The sequence below is a fragment of the Aegilops tauschii genome, chromosome 3 (assembly GCF_002575655.3).
Source record: "Aegilops tauschii subsp. strangulata cultivar AL8/78 chromosome 3, Aet v6.0, whole genome shotgun sequence".
Classification (NCBI taxonomy): Eukaryota; Viridiplantae; Streptophyta; class Magnoliopsida; order Poales; family Poaceae; genus Aegilops; species Aegilops tauschii.
The window spans coordinates 499,420,392-499,440,331 of NC_053037.3; the positions used below are offsets into that span (position 1 = coordinate 499,420,392).

Genomic DNA, 19,940 nt, shown 5'->3' on the forward strand with positions numbered 1-19,940 from the left:
GCCGCTGGATGAACAGGACCCCGTGGTAGTAGACGGTTGCCCCTGGATGAACAGGACCCCGAGGAGGCCGTGTCGCAGTACGCCACACCCAGCCGGTTGGGGGTGGATGAACAGGACCTCGTGAAGGCTGGATGAACTGTAGCCAGTGGAGGCTAGATGAACAGTAGCCGTGAATAAACAGTGGCTGGTGGAGGCTGGAGGAAGTCATGGTGGATGAACAGTAGTAGGTGGAGGCTGGAGGAAATTGACGGTGGATGAACAGTATCCCGTGGAGTCCCGTTTTACGGTACGCCACACCCCTCCGGACAACCAGCTCCGCCTCCTCCTGTGCGTTCACACACCAGGTCACAAAGTGGTATTGTTCAACCCAAGGTTTATAAAGATGGTTGCATTCGTTGGGGTTCTTTTTATGCCACAGGTGAACCAAAGAATTTAAGGGAAGCCCTTAGTGATTCCAAGTGGAAGAAGGCGATGGATGAAGATCCAAGTGGAAGAAGGCGATGGATGAAGAGTATTTAGCTCTCATGAAGAACAAAACAGCGTTTGATTCCACCAGTCAAGGATAGGAATGTGATTGACTGCAAATGGGTGTACAAGGTAAAGAGGAAATCTGATGGCACCATTGACAGGCACAAGGCACGTTTGGTTGCCAAAGGTAGTGCGGAAACATATTACTCCAATCATTGGTTGTCGTTGTCGTGTCAAGCCAAACCTCTACATTACTTGCACATGCTCTCAGGTTAACATAAGTAAACCTCTACATTACTTGCACATGCTCTCAGGTTAACATAAGTGAAGGGGATGCGAGAGAAGCCTAATGTTGGAAATATGCCCGCAATAATATTTGTATCATTATATTTACATATTCGTAATTGAAGAGTTTATATGTGGAAGACTTTCAAGAGGATCCGATAGCGTTTCGAGGTCCCTAGAAGAGTTTCGGGGAGTATCAAGTAATACCAGGTATTATCAATAAATTATATATAGGTGGAAAATGTTTTGGGTATGTTAAAACATATATATAATGGTCTAGAGGTATTTAGAACATTTTATATTTAATTTAAATATCAATGGGCCTTAAAAGGCCAAGAGGTGGAAGGCAACTTGGTGCGGGGGGGGGGGGGGGGGGGGGGGCTGAATTGGACAAGGGGAGGGAGTCCTATTCATATATACTAGGGGTTTTTGCTCTATTGTATATACAAGTTTTGGAGCCTTGTTATAATTAAGCTACGGCAACATTGTTAAGGTGATTCGATGGTACAAATACAACAATACAAATCGATCATCTCATGGACTTCTTTTGTTAATCGTTCCGGGGGGCGAACATTTCAATCACTCTGATGCTATCTGCTGCAGCAACTAACAAACAAACAAAACTGTCTACGGACGGGGGACATCGATCAACATGCCACAAGTGATTTCCTTCCCAGGCACGCGAGGAGGGCAGGAGCGAGAAACCCCAATGTGTTCCTCCAAGTGAAAAACATGGCTAAGGTGTATTCAGAGTGCTTAACATCAACTGTTTTGGTCGGTATCTTGATTTCAATTGAAAATCATATCTTTTGGCAGTTCTGGAGATCTTCAATTGCATTCTTCCATTGCCAGGCACGCTGTTTTGCATCCTCAAATACAAACACCTTTTTTGGCTGTAAGAGAACTCAGTTAGGTATGATCAAATAGAACATCTCGGATGATACCAGGGGGCAGTAAGAGCGCACAGGAATATATACCGTGCAGATCCTGAAATGCGAGGAGTTGCCTACTTGTACATTGAGTTCACTTGGATTAGCAGACCAACTAATATTCCCCTTGGTCACCATTTTTGCAGGGTCAACACAGATCAACTGAGGTTTGTTGGTGAGGATCAGCTGGACCTTCTTATTTGATAGCTTATTAATCTTCTTCAGCTTAGATATCAACACTACAGATTCACCAGGCTCCAGGAAATCCTGCCTGCCACATTGTTAAAGCAATATGCACTGAAATGAATCACCTCTCACCCGTGGAAAAATTGTGAGCATGTAGTCGACCATTTCCCCCGTTTTCATTTTTCTTTTCTCGCCTGTAAGTATAATAAAATGTTGTGATAGTCTGTATTTACCATCTAGAGTCGAAGGAGTCGATGGAAGCTAATTTAGATACATGGGACCGTACTTCAGAAGATGACGCAGCACCATTATTCCCAACAGGGACATTTCGGTTGACATGTGCACTTCCCATGTGTGACAGCCAATCTGAATCCTGATTATCCTCATCCTCATTTGCCTGAATAGGGAGATCATCAGAATGATGAAGAGTAGAGTTAAGTGATTACACTGACATAAGATAGCATACATTTGCCTCCACAGCGGGCTTTGGTGCGCGCGTCTTCCTTATATTTTTCCAGTCAATACCTCTGAAGAAAGGATGCTTCTTCAAGGAAGCATAACCATCAGGTCCTGCACCTGGTCGTTTGGTTGGATCAACATCCTGCAGAATGAAGAGTTTAAGAAGGTCCTGCCTGTTGGAAATTTGACTTAGAGATCTAAGGATGCTTCTTCTCTTTTAGCTGGGGTGGGGACTATGCAATTTCATTATGTATTTGGAACGCAACTGTAGCTGATAAACCATGAAATGATTAGAATTAGGATGTGAGTTGGTTTTATGCTTGTAGCCTTTTTTATACTGAAGTTACTGGCATGATATTATCTATACTTTTTTTTCTGTGCTCTTTCTAAGAACAACATATAACTTATGACCAAAAACAAAAAGAATTCAAGAAGTAATCTGTATAATTGTATACCAGCAACTTGTCAATGAGATCTCTTGCTTCATCCGAAAAGAACTCAGGAAATCTGAGATCCCTAGCAATAATTCGCTGGAAAATCAACCACTCACTGGCATCCTTAAATGGCGAAGAGCCAGAAAGCATTTGAAACAACGTGCACCCCAATGCCCACAAGTCATTTCTGCCAAGAACATATAGAAGCCCATCAGAAAAATGTGTATAAATCTCTGCTTGTGACACCACAAAAGGCACTGTTGTTTAGAAGCTTAACAGTTTCGCAACTGGCAGCAGACTAGGATTAGAGATTCATCATGGAAAATGGTTTTTCCTTGATGCAATTTACTTAAGTTATCCTTTTATAACAGCTAAAGGATGCATCAAGAATCTAATGTCTTCAGTTAAAGAAGAAGAATCTAATGTCAGCAAAAATAGAATACAACAATTACCATCTTTTATGCATACTCAGAAAAGGTGACTTTCTGATACAAATGTTGAACTGACAAGACTTGCACGATTCTATGCTGATGGGACAGACAGACACCGGGAATACATCTCAGCTAGCACAATTCGTACCTATTGTTATTGTGTGTACTTTCATCTTGAAGTCTTTGATGTTATAACATGAAATTTCAACTTCTGCTAGTAACCTCAACTCCAGAAGCATGACAATACTGATAGCTAGGGCAGTTGTCTACAAGATATGTTTTCTAGCAAGATAAGCTTTCGGACGTTGATGCCATTTGTAACTTAAAGCACGTGCAGTCACTCAGAGTACCAAGGTGCCAAGTACGTAGCCAATAAATGCACAGGAAGGTGCTTAATAATGCGATTGAATACATCGCTCAGAGTCAAAACATAAAATCACATCAAAGAATGCAGTACCGTAAATATCACAAAAGTAAAATTGTACCAAGAAAGCAAGGATTGTCAAGGGCATCAACAAATGAAGTTATTCACTTACCCAAAAGTTGCTGGGGCAGAGTTCAGGACCTCTGGTGGTACATATGCAGCTGTTCCAACAAATGTGCAGGCCCTCTCATCTGCACGGTAAGTGTAAGGAAAGCAGAACATTAAGAGCTTTACATCACCAAATACTAAGAGAATCCAGCTCTGCATATGTTTATCTTACTAGTTGAATTTGGGAGGACTTTGATTGGAGTGTCCACAGTAGGCTTCACGCTACCAAAATCAGCAATCTTGATGTGTCCATCAGAAGTAAGGAGTAAATTTTCTGGCTGGAAGATCAAACAATGTGATTAAGTCATTGTTAATGATGGCATTAACTCAAGGACAAACAATTCACACACCTTCACATCCCGATGAATTAGGCCTACGCTATGCAAATACTCCAGAATGTCAACAATTTCAGCGGCATAAAACCGCGCCTCGTCCTCAGACAGGCGGCCTTTCTGCAAGCAAAACCCATGCATAAGAAGCAAATACAGAACAGGAATCAACCACATTGTGAGCAGGTTGATACCAACCCGTACGATTTGGTCGAACAACTCCCCGCCTTCGCAGGACTCCAGTGCCATGTCTGCACAGCAAAAGAAATGCCATGTTCAGCGAATGTAAGCATCCAAAATGTAACCAGCATTTGAGAACTAAACTAAAACCAAGTGTACCGAGTTGTTAATTAACTATTGTAATTCAAAGAAAGAGGGACACTACTAACAGAGGGAGTAGGTGTCCTGGAAGGTGAAGAAGAGCCTGATGACGCCCGGGTGATCCAGCTGGTCGAGCACGATGCGCTCCATCTTGACGTAGGAGATCTTGTTCTCCTTGGTGATGAACTTCTTGTCCATGATCTTGAGCGCGTAGACGTTGCCCGTGTCCTTCTTCCTGGCCCTCACCACCTGACGCAAAAACAAAGCGGCCTCAGCAACGGCAATTCCCACGATCCCGTTCCCCACGCGGTCACCAAGCCAGGGGAGTAAAAACAAGGAGGGAACCGTCCGTCCACTGAATAATTAAACAAGGACGAGGGCGACACGATCGTGTGCCACCTCTAACTACCTTGGAGTAGGAGCCGACGCCGTAGATCTTGCCGAGCTCGAAGTCGCCGGCGGTGAACTGCTCCTGCGGCGCGCGGAAGGCGATCCCGCCGCCGCCCGCAGTAGGGGAGGCCGCCGTGGGGGAGGCCGAGGCGGAGGCGGAGGCTGAGGAGGGGTTGGAGGGCGCGAGGCGCAGCCTAGCGGCGAAGTCCCGCTCCATGTCGTCGTCGCCGCCGACCGCCATTGGGCCGGAGCGATCGGTATCTATAGGCGGCTGCGGGGGAGAAGGGGGTGGATGGGGGTGGCGCGGGGTTCGAGGGTGGCGCGGCGCGGCCTCCGATGGCGGAGGCGGTCAACGAGTGGAACCATCGGATTCGGCTTGGGAGGGCGGGAAAGCGCGGCGCGGCCGGGCGGTGGGGCAATCGATTGGACTGCGACGGCCGCAGCCTTTCTTTCTCTCTCTCTCTTTCGCGGTGGGGTTGGGGCTGGGGTTGGGCGGAAGGGGAGGAAAGGTATCGAATCTAAGAGGAGGGAGGCTGGCTGCCCACAGCCGAGTCTACAGGATGAGGAGGAGGAGAGAGCTTTTCATGCCCGTTCCGTTGGTTGTTGGCTTGGCTTGTGAGGAGTCGTGGGGGGAGAGAGGTGTGCGCGTGATCGAATCATGGGGATGAATGATGGATGGAGGGGCGGAGAGAGATGAACCAGAGGAGCTGCCGTTCTTTTTCGGTTTTTTCTTTTCTCGTGGATAAGTGTGTGTGAGACCAGGATTATTTGCTTTCACGTGGGCTGCTCACTCGGTTTACCACATTTCCAAATCAACGGAACAGGCAAAAATTGTTAAGATTAATTTGTTTCAGTAATTAAGGATAATCCTCCCTTGTACAAACCGCTCGTGCGGATTGCTAGGCAACCGACGCGGCCGTTCTCCCACGCCCCGCGATGGACGCGTCCTTTCAATCACGTCTCTCTGCTTATATAAAAACCGTGATCATCAATGGAATAGTTACTGGTTCGATCAAATCAATTCATTCACAATAAAAATGATGAATTGAGATGTTCTCTTCGTTTTTCTTGAGATTTTTTCCTTTTGAGTTTATATGCTTTCAGTCCTAGGCCTGGGGTTGTCCCGGGTCTATTCTGCCCACTAAAGCCCATCAAAGAAACTGAAGTGTTACAATCTTCAAAATAATCCTCTGGTTTATCGTTGTTTTTTCAAGACACTACATGAGGGTTATGGTGAAGTTTTAGAAGAAGAAGAAAGTTCTTGATGCTAAAGTCAGAGGAGGTCATATATAGTTGCTCTGACCTCTACCATGTGGTTGCATGATAGGTGGCGGTTGGTCCAATGGTGGTAGCCTCTTTAGTGTGAACCTTGCATATTTTCTCCTCTATTGCTAGACTTTGGGATCAGACTGTTTGACATGGGCTTTTGTCAATGATCACTTGTTTCGGAGTCCGAATCACTTGCTCAAGAAGTGACGCCAAGACAGTTTGGAGCAAACCTCGCTAGCGTCCTTCGCGGTGGCGTGTGTTAACTTCTTGTGTGTCAGAGTTATTTCCGGCAGATCCCTCAACATGATACACTGGCCGGACAAGTAGGTCGAATGGGAAGCAAAGAAGGATTTACCTAGGTTCACGCCCTCGCGGAGGACGTAAAATCCTACTTCCTGCTCGGTTGTATTGATTGCATATAGGGGGTACAATGAGAGAGGGATTGAGTATTAACTTTAGGTTCTGTTCCTATCGACTAACCTACCCTGACTTATATGGGTACCTGGGTCTAGGATTACATGATCCTAGTTGGTTGGAGGAGTCCTCCTGGACACCAGTCGCCTCGTCGTGTACTCCAAGTCCTCTGTGTCCATCTTATAGTCGGGCCATGTCACCTTACTTAATGCAATGCTCTACTTCACTTAATACTTCGGGATGCATGCTGGATAACGGTCTTGGGATGGAGTGTTAGTTGTAGATGCTGTTGGATAATGGTCTATAGGTATGATACGTCTCCAACGTATCTATAATTTTTGATTGTTTCATGCTATTATATTATCTGTTTTGGATGTTTTATATGCATTAATATGCTATTTTATATTATTTTTGGGACTAACCTATTAATCTAGAGCCCAGTGCCAGTTCCAGTTTTTTTCTTGTTTTTGAGTTTCGCAGAAAAGGAATACCAAACGGAATGAAACCTTCGCGATGATTTTTCTTGGACCAGAAAACAAATTACTGAAAACAAAATATAGATACATTGGAGACGTATCATACAGCATGTCATCTTCTTAATGCGTTACTCTGTTCTTCATGAACTTAATACTCTAGATGCAGGCAGGAGTCGGTCGATGTGTGGAGTAATAGTAGTAGATGCAGAATCATTTCGGTCTACTTGACACGGACGTGATGCCTATATTCATGATCATTGCCTTTGATATCGTCATAACTTTGCGCTTTTCTATCAATTGCTCGGCAATAATTTGTTCACCCACCGTATTATTTGCTATCTTGAGATGAGCCTCTAGTGAAACCTATGGCCCCCAGGTCTATTTTCCATCATATAAGTTTCTATTTTTCCATCATATTAGTTTCCGATCTACAATTTTGCAATCTCTTACTTTTCGATCTATAAACCAAAAATACCAAAAATATTTACTTTACCGTTTATCTATCTCTATCAGATCTCACTTTTGAAAGTAACCGTGAAAGGATTAACAACCCCTTTATCGCGTTGGGTGCAAGTTGTTTGATTGTTTGTGCAGGTATTAGGTGATTTGTGCGTTGTCTCCTACTGGATTGATACCTTGATTCTCAAACTGAGGGAAATACTTATCTCTACTTTGCTGCATCACCCTTTCCTCTTCAAGGGAAAAACCAACGCAAGCTCAAGAAGTAGCAAGGTACAAAGACGTAATGTCTATATGCAATAATACCATGAATAATCATAACATGATCCGTTTATTTATTTATTTACAATTATCAACATCTATCACACTATACCACTAATCCTTATAACTAGCAAAACCGGAGGACTTGTAACCTTCCCGACCAAGTTGGGGACAAGAAAAGGTTAGTTAATTGTGTGCACGCTCATTAACCGAAGGCTGATAGTGCGTACTAGTTCAATAAACCTTGATTCTTAATTGAGGAAAAAACTTGCTTGTTTGACTACATCACCCCTTCCGCTTGGGATCCCAACAACTTATGTTGAAGTAGTAGCACCGAGGGACGTTGTCCTTTGTCAACACAACACCTTGACGGAGGTACCACATGAAGATCTTAACTTTGATTGTTATCTTTGACTTTCAGCTTTTTATTGTCCACTGGAATCTTGATACGTCTCCATTGTATCTACTTTTCCAAACTCTTTTGCCCTTGTTTTGGACTCTCATTTGCATGATTTGAATGGAACTAACCCAGACTGACGCTGTTTTCAGCAGAATTGCCTTTGGTGTTATTTTTGTGCAGAAATAAAAGTTCTCGGAATGACCGGAAAATCCACGGAGAATATTTTTGGAATAAATAAAAAATATTGGCGAAAGAATCAACCAGAGGGGACCCACCAGCTGTCCACAAGGGTGGAGGGCACACCCCCTGCCCTGTGGGTCTCCTAGATCTCCACCGACCTCAACTTCAACTCCATATATTCATTTTTAGGGAGAGAAAAACAGAGAGAAGGATTCATCGCGTTTTAAGGATACGGAGCCGCCGCCACCTCATGTTCTTCATCGGGAGGGCAGATCTGGAGTCCGTTCAGGGCTCCGGAGAGGGGAATCCATCGCCATCATCATCACCAACCTTCCTCCATCACCAATTTCATGATGTTGACCGCCGTGCGTGAGTAATTCCACCGTAGGCTTGCTGGACGGTGATGAGTTGGATGAGATTTATTATGTAATCGAGTTAGTTTTGTTAGGGTTTGATCCCTAGTATCCACTATGTTCTGAGAATGATGTTGCTTTGACTTTGCTATGCTTAATGCTTGTCACTAGGCCCGAGTGCCATGATTTCAGATCTGAACCTATTATGTTTTCATGAATAAATTTGTGTTCTTGATCCTGTATTGCTAGTTGTAGACACCTATTATGAGTTATGATCCGCATACCCCAAGGTAACATTAATTGGGATTCTTTCCGGTGATTACCGTAGTTTGAGGAGTTCATGTATTCACTAAGTGCTAATGCTTTGGTCCGGTTGTCTATTAAAAGGAGGCCTTAATATCCCTTAGTTTCCATTAGGGTGATGCTAAGTTAAAGGGTGATGCTAAGATATGGTTTAATTCTCTTGCTCTTGGTCGTGTGCGTAGTCCCCAGGACATGATTTACTACTTCTCTGAAAAGTAGTTCCCTGCTCATAAGAAGCAAGCTGCTTTAAAGGAAATATTTAACTTTTTGCAAATTGAAGAAGAGAGTCTCCCACAAGCTTGGGGGAGGCTTATCCATTTACTTAATGCTTTGCCTGATCATCCTCTCAAGAAAAATGAAATACTTGATGTCGTGGTTTTGTCACGGCAGATGTCCTAGAGAAAGGACTTAGTCGTGGAGCCATCGCTACGGGTTAGCTTAAAGGGGTTAAAGCGGACAAGGGACGCAAGAGAGTTTTATACTAGTTCAGCCCCTTACGATGAAGGTAAAAGCCTACGTCTAGTTGTGATGGAATTGCTGGGGTTTCGATGACCAGGGAGCGAATGCGCTTTGCCTGAGCCTCGAGTTGTTGTCTGTTGTCCTTGAACCGCCGCCGGGTCGTCCCCTTATATACATGGGTTGACGCCCGTCGGTTTACAGAATCCCGAGGCCGGCTCATAATCGTGTCCGGCTCGGTCTCTGCTACTTCTATCTTACAACACAAGTTTACATATCCATGCCGGTTTATGTCTACAGGCCTTAAACCGGCTTTGGGCCCTGGGCCTTCATAAAGCGTCACGTTTGTCTTCATGGACTTCAGATACAGATGAACTACTTATGGGGTTAACCCGGCCTCTCCTGGCCGGTTTACGCCCAGTGGTAATATCCCCAACATTAGGCCCCAGATTGATTTGAACTGGTTCATGTCAATCCTTAATACTTAAGAAAATTTCTTCTTCAACATCTTCACATAATCTTGTAAACCGCCATGACATCATCTTCCAGGACCATGGTAAACCGCCGTGACATCCCCTGTTATTTAAAACTATGTATAATCCACCTTCATTAATGAGCCTCCGACAATCGAGGCGACAGCTCCGCCTCATATCCAAAATTTAGGCTCCTCGATTTTCGCGCCTGACGCTTATCTTTCTGCCCTTATAAATAGGGCCAGGGGGTCTTTCCATTTTCCCCCTCGTGCCTCTTCGCGTCGTCGTCTTCCTCGCGCCGACCGACCCTCAAGCTCTGTCGCCGCTGTCGTCCTTCGCCTCTGCTTCGACAAAGGCCGCTGCATCAACCTGATCGTATCAGAGAAAAGCGGTGATCCTCCGCTGCTTCCTCCTGCACCAGTAAGTCCCTCTTCTTCTCGCCCTAGATCTGCCATTAGGGTTCGATGTTCTTCATAGCTTGAAGCTGTTCTTCCTTCGGTAGCACCAATGGCCGGTTAGATCTGACTATTTTCAGCACCTTTTGTAGTTTAGAATCCTTTCTTCTTGTTAAGGCACCTGCTTGATATCTAACTCATCTGAATTTACTGAACTTTTTGAGCGCTTGATATTAGACCAGATTATATTTTGATTATCCAACGCACGGCAGATCTGAAATTCCCATGCCAAACTGTGAAACTTGTTTTTTCCCTTACTTATGCATCTTTATACTTATACCTTTAATGCCAGATTAGGCGGTTTAACTTCACAGAAAAAATTATGACCCGGTAGATACCATTAGTCCCTTGTTGAACCGCCAAAGCATTACACTGTTTCCATTGTCAGACTCTGGTTTACGAATAACCAAATCCGGAATATCAATATGCTTGTATCCTTATACCGTTGTGTAGTTGTCCACTGTAAATCTTAAACCGGCAATAATCATGTTTCAGATCTTTCATTGCCATGGCCAAGCAAGTCTATGAATGCAACTGGGCTCCTTCTCAAGTAACCGAAGAACAGTTAAACAATCTTGTTAAAACGGGCGCTTTAGCCAAAAAAGATGTCATCCACTGGAGGGTCCCTGGCCTGGAAAGTCCTCCTACACCCAAGGACGGAGAGGTAGTCGTGTTTGCCGATCATCTCGGACGAGGTTTTAGCCCTCCCGGTTCAAAAAATTTCCGGGATGTACTGGCCAGTTTTCAACTGCGCCCTCAAGACATCGGTCCCAATTCTGTGACCAACATCTGCCACTTCCAAGTCTTCTGTGAGGCTTATCTGCAAGAGGAACCTACAGTCAAACTGTTTAGGGATTTCTTTCACTTAAACCGTCGCACAGAGTTCTCGGATGGACCCAATACGAAACTAGGCGGAATGGCGATTCAGAAAAGGAAGGAAACCACTTTCCCTCACCCCAAGGTCCACAGTCACCCCAAAATGTGGAACCAGACCTGGTTTTAGTGCAAGGATACATCTCCACCTGATGAAAACCCCCTGCCAGGTTACCGCCCTGAACGCCTTAGCAACACACATCCTTTTCCTCAGAGGTTGACGGCAAAAGAAAGGGCCAACTATGCTCCCCAATTATCAAAGCTTAGAGCCTTCATGGCGAACGGTTTGACAGGAGTTGATCTTGCTCGTTGCTGGATAAGCTGGGGTATTCTGCCCTTAAGCCGGCGCTCCGGTTTGATGTGTGAGTATACGGGGAGTTTGAAGGATGCTCAGCGGCACATTGACATTCAGCTTACAAATGCAGAAGTCACTGAGGCTGTAAAGAAAATGTTGAACGAACCGGAGGCTGTCTGTGCCCAAACCGGGCTACCCCCTTTATGCGCTTTCAACAAACCGCTAGCTGTAAGAATCATATAATCTTTTTTATCTGAAGTAGCTTTTTCCAAATATTCTCTGAAAGTGTGATTATTTTCTGACAGGGTGATGATCCATTCTGGAACAAGAAACCACCACAAGACAAACCGGTCAAGCCGCAAGATAAACCGGTCAAGCCAGTTCGTCCAAAGACCAAGGTTATCAAAAAACCTGCCAAGAAAAGGAACACTGCATCCTCCGAGCTACCAGCTGATGACGATGTGGGTAATCCGGAATCAGAGGTAGAACTAGACTCTCTTGGTTCATTTTTCATACATCTCATTGACAATGATTATTATCAGGACGACGCTGAAGGCAGTCATGCTGATGACGTAGAGGTAACCATTCTTTCCTCTGATTCAGATCCTCTGCCAACATAAAAAATCTGTCAAGCAAACTGGAAAGTAAAATTTTCTCACCCCCTTGCTTACTTGGACCCAAACTTTCTTTTGAAGACGTAGCAGCACGAGGCTCTCCGTACAACCCGGCACAGCGGCCAGGTAGTTACCTCTGCTGGTTTACCGAACAGTCCGGTTCGGAAACGCCGATCAGAGATCTCTTATCCCATTGATACTTCATGCCCCAAAGCAGGTTGTTTTCGCCAGCCTCTTAACCCGTCTGATTCAAATTATCAGGGTACGTCTCATTCATCTTCTGGCGAGTCGTCGGCCACAAAACTTCCACCCCTCAAAACGGTTCTTGGGTGAGCTATACACTTGTTGTTATCCTTGATGTTGCTATTTTGATATACTGTACTGATCCTCATGTTTATTTTTCTCAGCGCCAAGCCCAGACCCAGCAAGAAAGCTCGGTTGAATAAACCGGCTGATGAAGACGTGGCTGTTGAACCGGAGAAAACTCCAGATCCTGAAGAGACCAACATTGATGCCATACTGAATGACCCACCGCCTCACGATCATGACTTCGTTGCTGAGCAGGCAGAAGTTGACACCACAAGCCATGCTGACCAGCCAACCAGCCCTGTCCAAACTGACAATAGACCGGCAAGTCTAGTTAAAAATACTGACAAACCGCCAACCCTAGTAACGGCTGCTGATGACAAAGATGATGACATTATGATTACTGGCACTGGCCATACTGCTCCGGGCAATCCTGTCGCTTTGTCAAAGCATACTGCCAAAGATGAGCTCTCTGCAATTGGCAAAGGCAAATGGAACGCCGATTTGTCAAATTATGCCCATCTGAATGCTCAAGACCTTCACTCTGGCTTCCTGAACCGTCTGTACACCAGCCGTGACTATGAAGCCGGTTTGGTAAATATGATGAAGGAGCGATATGAGGTAACTTCATAAGTGTTTCTCTCCTATATTTAATTGCAGCTTATCAACTCCAGTAGCCCCCAAGTAACGGTTTAAGATACCAATTTAAACTGGGACTTAGTAACAATTTCATGTTTGCAACAATGCATCTTAACTGCACTGATGTAGCCCCCAAGTGTCGGTTTAACTTTATAAAGATGAACCGGGACTTTGTAGAAGAATTTCCATATCAGCATTTTATGAGCAAATACACATTAGCCCCCAAGTGCCAAGCTTAATACTTGTATTGTGCTTGGGACTTGTAAAAATTTCTGATAAAGAGCAAATATGCATTAGCCCCCAAGTACTAAGGGCATAACTTGTTATGTGCTTGGTACTTCAAATATGTACTGTCAACTCATTATATATCTGTCTCTTTATAGGCTGAATTGAGCAAGAAGGAAAGCCAAACCGCTGATCTGCAAGAAAATATCAAGTCCCAACAGGCCGAAACTTCCAAGGCAAAAGATGAGCTGACGAGCGCCTTAGCCGCTATGGAAAAGCTAAAGGAGAGCTTCAACAAGGAGCGGGCGGATTGGAACACAGAGAAATCCGCTTTGCAGAAAAGAGCTGAAGACGCAGAAGCAGCTCTCAAACCGGTGGTAGACGAGCTGACTGGTGTAGAGCGGCAAGTACATGCTATGACCGCTGCTGTGTTTGGTAAGCATCCTTGCTTTATACTTTCAACATATCTTCCCATGTGTTGCTGGTTTACTGATGTTTATAATGATGCAGGAACTCGTATTAGCCATCTGGGCTCTGACGTACAGAAGAAATTGAAAGCGGCCTATACTCTGATAGTGCAGCTGTATACCGGCGCGCAGCGGATCATCTGCACCGCTTCACACAATAAACCTCCTCCAACATTGATCAAGGACACCTTAGAAAGGCTATCCATGCTGCCTGCCCGGGTTGAAGAACTAAAGAAAGCTGCGACAAGGGCCGGAGCTCTGACCGCTCTAACCCGGGCAAAGGCGTGGGTGCCTGATCTTGATCCGGTGGACGTGGCTAAAGGCTTCCCAAGCTTAAAAGAAGACGGATCAGAACTTGGCTAGGAGGATCTGCGCGCCATAAACCGGGAAGTACGTCCACTGGCTTGTCAATTGGCTAAAGAAGCTGATCTCTCATACTATCAGGCAAGTTATGATGACAAGAACAGACGGGTTGCTGCACCAATTCCGGAAGTGCAAAATCTGATCCCTCCAATCCGTAAGCACACTTATGCCCCTGATATTGAACCGTCCACCCTTATAAGCGACGAAGCTGTGTTCCAAGCGTTAACTGGAATCGACTGGACAACTATTGACTTCCAGCCGCTGGGTAGAGACGAAGAGGATGAACCGGTGCAAAATGATCTGCAGCCGTCAGGTCAAGCTGGTGACCAATCATAATCCGGAGGCCGGTTTAGCCTTCTACATACTGCAACACGTGTTTGAGAAAACAATTATCCTTTGGGCACTGAAACACCTTGTAATAGGCTAGTTAAAACACTTGGTCTGTTATGCCTTCGTGCATATTTATCTGCGACTGATGCTTGCTTAATCCGACATGCTTAAGATATGATGTCCATAATCCATAGCCATTTATTCAAGTTGTTCCTGCAGATAAGAAGCTTAAAGCGCCCTGGCGGTTTACCACCGGGCGGGTCATGATACCCAAATATATATATGACCAAGGTTTATAACCAAGGTTGTAAAAGATAACCAAATATGGAAATATATGATACCTGTGACCTTTAGGCATAGTGTTGGCTGACCAACTTTGTAATGAGGGTAATAACCCTAATCCGGAGAAGAAGTAACTCCTGTTATATGATGCCGGTTTATCAGAAAACCGTTCCGGGCTGTGATAAACACCGGTTTATTCCATACTGGTGACTTTGAGTCAAAACCAGACCGGGCTAATAGTCTCCGGATTATAATTTGATCGTGTACTGACAACTTGTAGTTGACAGCCTAACCGGGTTGATAAACACCGGTTTTAAAAACATCACAAATCTTATGAAACAAAGAAAACTTAGCAAAAGGCAAATAAAAACCGTTGTAGTCGAGGCTTTTCACGGGCTGCCAGGCCCCAAATTCGAGGCTTTTCATGGGCTGCCAGGCCACTGAGTTAAACCATTTTTGCAAAGCCTTTTAAGATGGTCCTCAATCCTTAACCAATCATCGTTTTAACTTGACAAGTTCAGGGTCTTCATTTTAGAGTAACTTGTCAAAGTTCGAAGGGTCATACCAGGTTTACCTGGGCGGAGTGACTTACTTAAATAGGTAGGTTAACCCAGGGTTTTAGGTGTATACACTAGGCTTCCAAGCCATGTCTTGATAGCCTATTACAAGTGTAGATTCTTAGTTCATTTCGACAGCAAAGAATCCCCAAGCAACATTGTGAGCTGTGCTCAATGGGTGCCTATGTTTGAGTTGTTGTTTTACAACACTCTCTTTGGCCCCGGATTGATGTGGCTTTGAGCCGATCAAGAGGTGTGAATGTGGTTCGGATACGACCAAGCCCCCAAGTAATGTTGTGGCATTGCGCCGATCAAGAGGTGTAGCTATGGTTCGGATACGACCAAGCCCCCAAGTGATGCTGTGGCATTGCGCGATCAAAAGGTGTAGCTATGGTTCGGATACGACCAAGCCCCCAAGTGATGCTGTGGCATTGCACCGATCAAGAGGTGTGGCTATGGTTCGGATACGACCAAGCCCCCAAGTGATGTAATATAAAGCTTTGCGAAGCTAAATCAAGGGGTAAACCGGACGCCGCTTTGTAAGCTCCATGTAACCACACATGATGTAACAACGGATACCCCGCTTTAGCTGAGGTTCCGGTTTATTATATTGATCATAATATATACAATGTCATAATATGTACATAAGCAGCGTCTATGGCTCAAGTATAGTAGGGCCGAAGATGAGCAATATTCCACGGCCGGTTGGTCTCCTCCTCCGATTTACGTGAGTCTTTGCGCTCTCGAACATCGATTAGGTAGTATGACCCATTGAGCAGATTCTTGCTGACCACAAAGGGTCCTTCCCAAGGGGGGGGATAGCTTATGCATATCCGTCTGATCCTGGATGAGCCGAAGCACCAAATCACCTTCTTGAAAGGTTCTGGTTCTAACCCGGCGGCTATGATAACGACGCAGATCTTGCTGATAAATCGCCGAACGGGCTGCCGCCATGTCACGTTCCTCATCTAACAGATCAAGAGCTTCCTGCCGTGCCTTCTTGTTGTCAGCTTCAACATATGCCGCTACACGAGGTGAGTCATGAAGGATGTCACTAGGAAGAACTGCTTCCGCTCCATAAACCATGAAGAATGGTGTGTATCCTGTCGATCTGTTGGGTGTGGTATTGATGCTCCACAACACAGAAGGTAACTCCTCAACCCAACAACTCGGCGTCCGTTGCAAAGGAACCATAAGCCGGGGTTTGATGCCTCTCAAGATCTCTTGATTGGCCCTCTCCGCTTGACCATTGGACTGGGGGTGAGCCACTGATGACACGTCAAGCCAGATGTGCTCACGTTGACAGAACTCCTTCATGGCACCCTTCGACAGATTGGTACCATTGTCTGTTATAATGCTGTGTGGAAAGCCAAACTGGAAGATCACCTTTTTGATGAATTGAACCGCCGTGGCTGCGTCACACTTGCTAACTGGCTCTGCCTCCACCCACTTCATGAATTTATCAACCGCCACCAAAAGGTGGGTCTTCTTGTCCTTGGACCTCTTGAAAGGCCCAACCATATCCAGCCCCCAAGTTGCAAACGGCCAGGTGATTACAATCATCCTCAATTCTTGAGCCGGTACATGAGCGCGCCTTGAGAATTTCTCGCAGCCATCACATCTTTTGACCAAGTCCTCGGCATCAGCATGAGCTGTCAACCAATAGAAACCGTGACGAAACGCCTTGGCCACCAAAGACTTTGAACCGGCGTGGTGACCACAATCTCCTTCGTGGATCTCACGCAAAATTTCACGGCCTTGTTCAGGAGACACACAGCGTTGAAACGCCCCTGTCACACTGCAATGATGTAACTCTCCATTGATAATAGTCATGGACTTGGACCGCCAGATTATCTGCCTGGCCAAAGTCTCATCCTCTGGTAACTCGCCTCGGTTCATATACGCCAGATATGGAACCGTCCAATCCGAGATAACATGAAGAGCCGCCACCAACTGAGCTTTCGGATCAGGAATAGCCAAATCCTCTCAACCAGGGAGCATGACGGACGGATTATGCAGAACATCCAGGAAGACATTAGGCGGAACCGGTTTACGTTGGGAACCCAGGCGGCTTAAAGCGTCCGCCGCCTCATTCTTCCGCCGGTCCACATGATCCACCTAATAACCTTTAAAGTGACCTGCAACAATATCCAGCTCACGACGATATGCTGCCATGAGTGGGTCCTTGGAATCCCAAGTGCCGGACACTTGTTGAGCCACCAGATCCGAGTCACCGAAGCACTTAACTCGGCTTAGGTTAATCTCCTTAGCCATCCGAAGACCATGGAGTAGGGCTTCATATTCAGCTACATTGTTAGTGCAAGGGAACATTAAACGGAGAACATAACAAAACTTATCACCTCATGGGGAAGTTAATACGACTCCAGCCCCCGAGCCCTCCAATTGCCTGGACCCATCAAAATGAATAGTCCAATAAGTGTGATGCGGCTTCTCCTCTGGCGCTTGTAATTCTGTCCAATCATTGATGAAATCCACAAGTGCCTGAGATTTGATCGCCGTTCGGGGTATGTATTTCAACCCGTGAGGCCCGAGCTTGATAGCCCACTTAGCAATCCGACCAGTTGCTGCTCTGTTCTGGATTATATCCTCCAAAGGAGCAGAGCTGACCACCATGATGGGATGACCTTGGAAATACTGCTTAAGCTTCCGGCTTGCCATGAAAACCCCATACACCAATTTTTGCCAATGCGGGTACCTCTGCTTGGACTCAATGAGTACCTCACTGATATAGTAAACCGGCCGCTGAACCGGATATTCCTTTCCTGCCTCCTTACGCTCCACCACAATAGCCACACTAACAGCCCGATCATTAGCTGCCACATATAGCAACAATGGTTCTTTGTCCACTGGAGCAGCGAGAATCGGCGGATTAGCCAGCTGCCTCTTTAAGTCCTCAAATGCTTCATTAGCGGCGTCATTCCAGACGAAGTTATCCGTTTTCTTCAGCATCTGATATAAAGGGATGGCCTTCTCGCCAAGGCGACTGACAAACCGGCTCAACGCGGCAATCCGGCCTGCCAGGCATTGAACATCATTGATACACTTCGGTTTAGCCGAGGAGGTGATGGCTTTGATCTTTTCCGGATTAGCTTCAATGCCCCTGTTAGACACAAAAAAGCCCAAAAGCTTGCCTGCAGGTACACCAAAGACACACTTGGCCGGATTAAGCATCATTTTATAAACCCGCAGGTTATCAAAGGTTTCCTTCAAGTCATCAATCAATGTCTCCTTCTTCCTTGATTTTACCACAATATCATCCACATAGGCGTGAACATTGCGGCCGATCTGTTTATGAAGACAATTCTGCACACACCGTTGATAAGTCGCCTGGGCACTCTTGAGCCCAAAGGGCATGGACACATAGCAGAAGGCTCCAAAGGGGGTTATGAAGGTTGTCTTCTCCTGGTCCTTAACTGCCATTTTGATCTGATGATAACCAGAATATGCATCCAAAAAGCTTAAACGCTCGCAACCAGCCGTAGCATCAATAATTTGATCAATACGGGGAAGGGCAAAAGGATCTGCTGGACAAGCTTTGTTAAGGTATGTGTAGTCCACACACATACGCTAAGTGCCGTTCTTTTTAAGGACCAGCACCAGATTAGCCAACCACTCAGGATGGAATACTTCAACGATAAATCCAGCCGCCAAGAGCCTGGCTACTTCTTCTCCAATAGCTTTGCGTCTTTCTTCATTGAACCGGCGGAGAAACTGCTTAACCGGTTTATACTTGGGATCAACATTGAGAGTGTGCTCAGCAAGTTCTCTCGGTACACCTGGCATGTCAGAAGGCTTCCATGCAAAGATGTCCCGATTCTCACGGATGAACTCGATGAGCGCGCTTTCCTATTTCGGATCCAAGTTAGCGCTGATGCTAAACTGCTTGGACGAATCGCCAGGCACGAAGTCAACAAGCTTAGTCTCATCAGCCGATTTAAACTTCAGGGCCGGATCATGCTCTGTAGTTGGCTTCTTCAACGAAGTCATATCTGCCGAATCAACATTGTCCTTGTAAAACTTCAACTCTTCTGTTGCACAAACCGACTCAGCATAAGCCGCATCACCTTCTTCACACTCCAGAGCAATCTTGCGGCTCCCATGCAGGGTTATAGTTCCCTTGTGACCCGGCATCTTGAGCTGCAATAGACATAACAAGGCTGTGCCATAAACTTAGCATAAGCTGGCCGTCCAAATAGGGCATGATACGGGCTTCTGATTTTCACCACTTCAAAGGTCAAGGTTTCTGATCTCGAGTCATGCTCATCTCCAAAAGCCACCTCCAGAGCTATCTTACCAACAGGATATGCCGACTTACCAGGCACCACACCATGGAACACCGTATTGGATGGTTTAAGATTTTTATCTGTTAACCCCATGCACGGAAAGTTTCATAATAAAGGATATTTATACTACTCCCTCCATCCATGAGTACCTTAGTGAACTTATAACCTCCCACCTGAGGTGCCACCACCAGAGCCAGATGACCCGGATTGTCAACCCGGGGTGGATGATCTTCTCTACTCCACACAATCGGCTTCTCGGACCAGCGCAAATAATGGGGCACCGCCGGTTCAACGACATTCACCGCCCTTTTATGAAGCTTCTGATCGCGCTTGTGCAAGCTAGTGGTGAAGACATGATACTGTCCGCTATTCAACTGCTTCGGGTTGATCTGGTAACCCGACTGCTGTTGCTGCTGCTGATT

At 45.7% G+C, this 19,940-nt stretch overlaps 1 protein-coding gene across 2 annotated transcripts; it reads right to left on the reverse strand.

Annotated features, from left to right (window-relative positions):
- Positions 1-1,264: 1,264 nt before the first annotated feature.
- LOC109758876 (3-phosphoinositide-dependent protein kinase 2) lies at positions 1,265-5,430 on the reverse strand. Of its 2 annotated transcripts, none has more exons than XR_012205446.1 (11): positions 4,784-5,430; positions 4,443-4,623; positions 4,252-4,304; positions 4,075-4,176; positions 3,897-4,002; positions 3,729-3,807; positions 2,783-2,948; positions 2,335-2,469; positions 2,155-2,265; positions 1,731-2,062; positions 1,265-1,646 (listed from the first exon to the last, which is right to left on the reverse strand). XR_012205446.1 is itself a non-coding variant. In XM_020317738.4 (11 exons), the coding sequence occupies exons 1-11, from the start codon at positions 5,003-5,005 to the stop codon at positions 1,554-1,556; spliced, it is 1,524 nt and encodes a 507-aa protein (XP_020173327.1). In that variant the 5' UTR covers positions 5,006-5,430; the 3' UTR covers positions 1,265-1,553. The 2 variants fall into 2 exon arrangements, 1 of the variants encoding a protein (XP_020173327.1); XM_020317738.4 differs by having other exon boundaries at positions 1,731-1,953; positions 2,102-2,265.
- Positions 5,431-19,940: the final 14,510 nt, after the last annotated feature.

Bases quoted from the DNA above. Each gene is read 5' to 3' on its own strand.
- LOC109758876 (XM_020317738.4), bottom strand. From the start codon at position 5,005: ATGGCGGTCGGCGGCGACGACGACATGGAGCGGGACTTCGCCGCTAGG. The intron at 4,624-4,783 runs GTAGTTAGAGGT...TTTTTGCGTCAG, and splicing joins GCGTCGGCTCCTACTCCAAG to GTGGTGAGGGCCAGGAAGAA. The intron at 3,808-3,896 runs GTAAGATAAACA...CTTACCGTGCAG, and splicing joins AGTCCTCCCAAATTCAACTA to ATGAGAGGGCCTGCACATTT.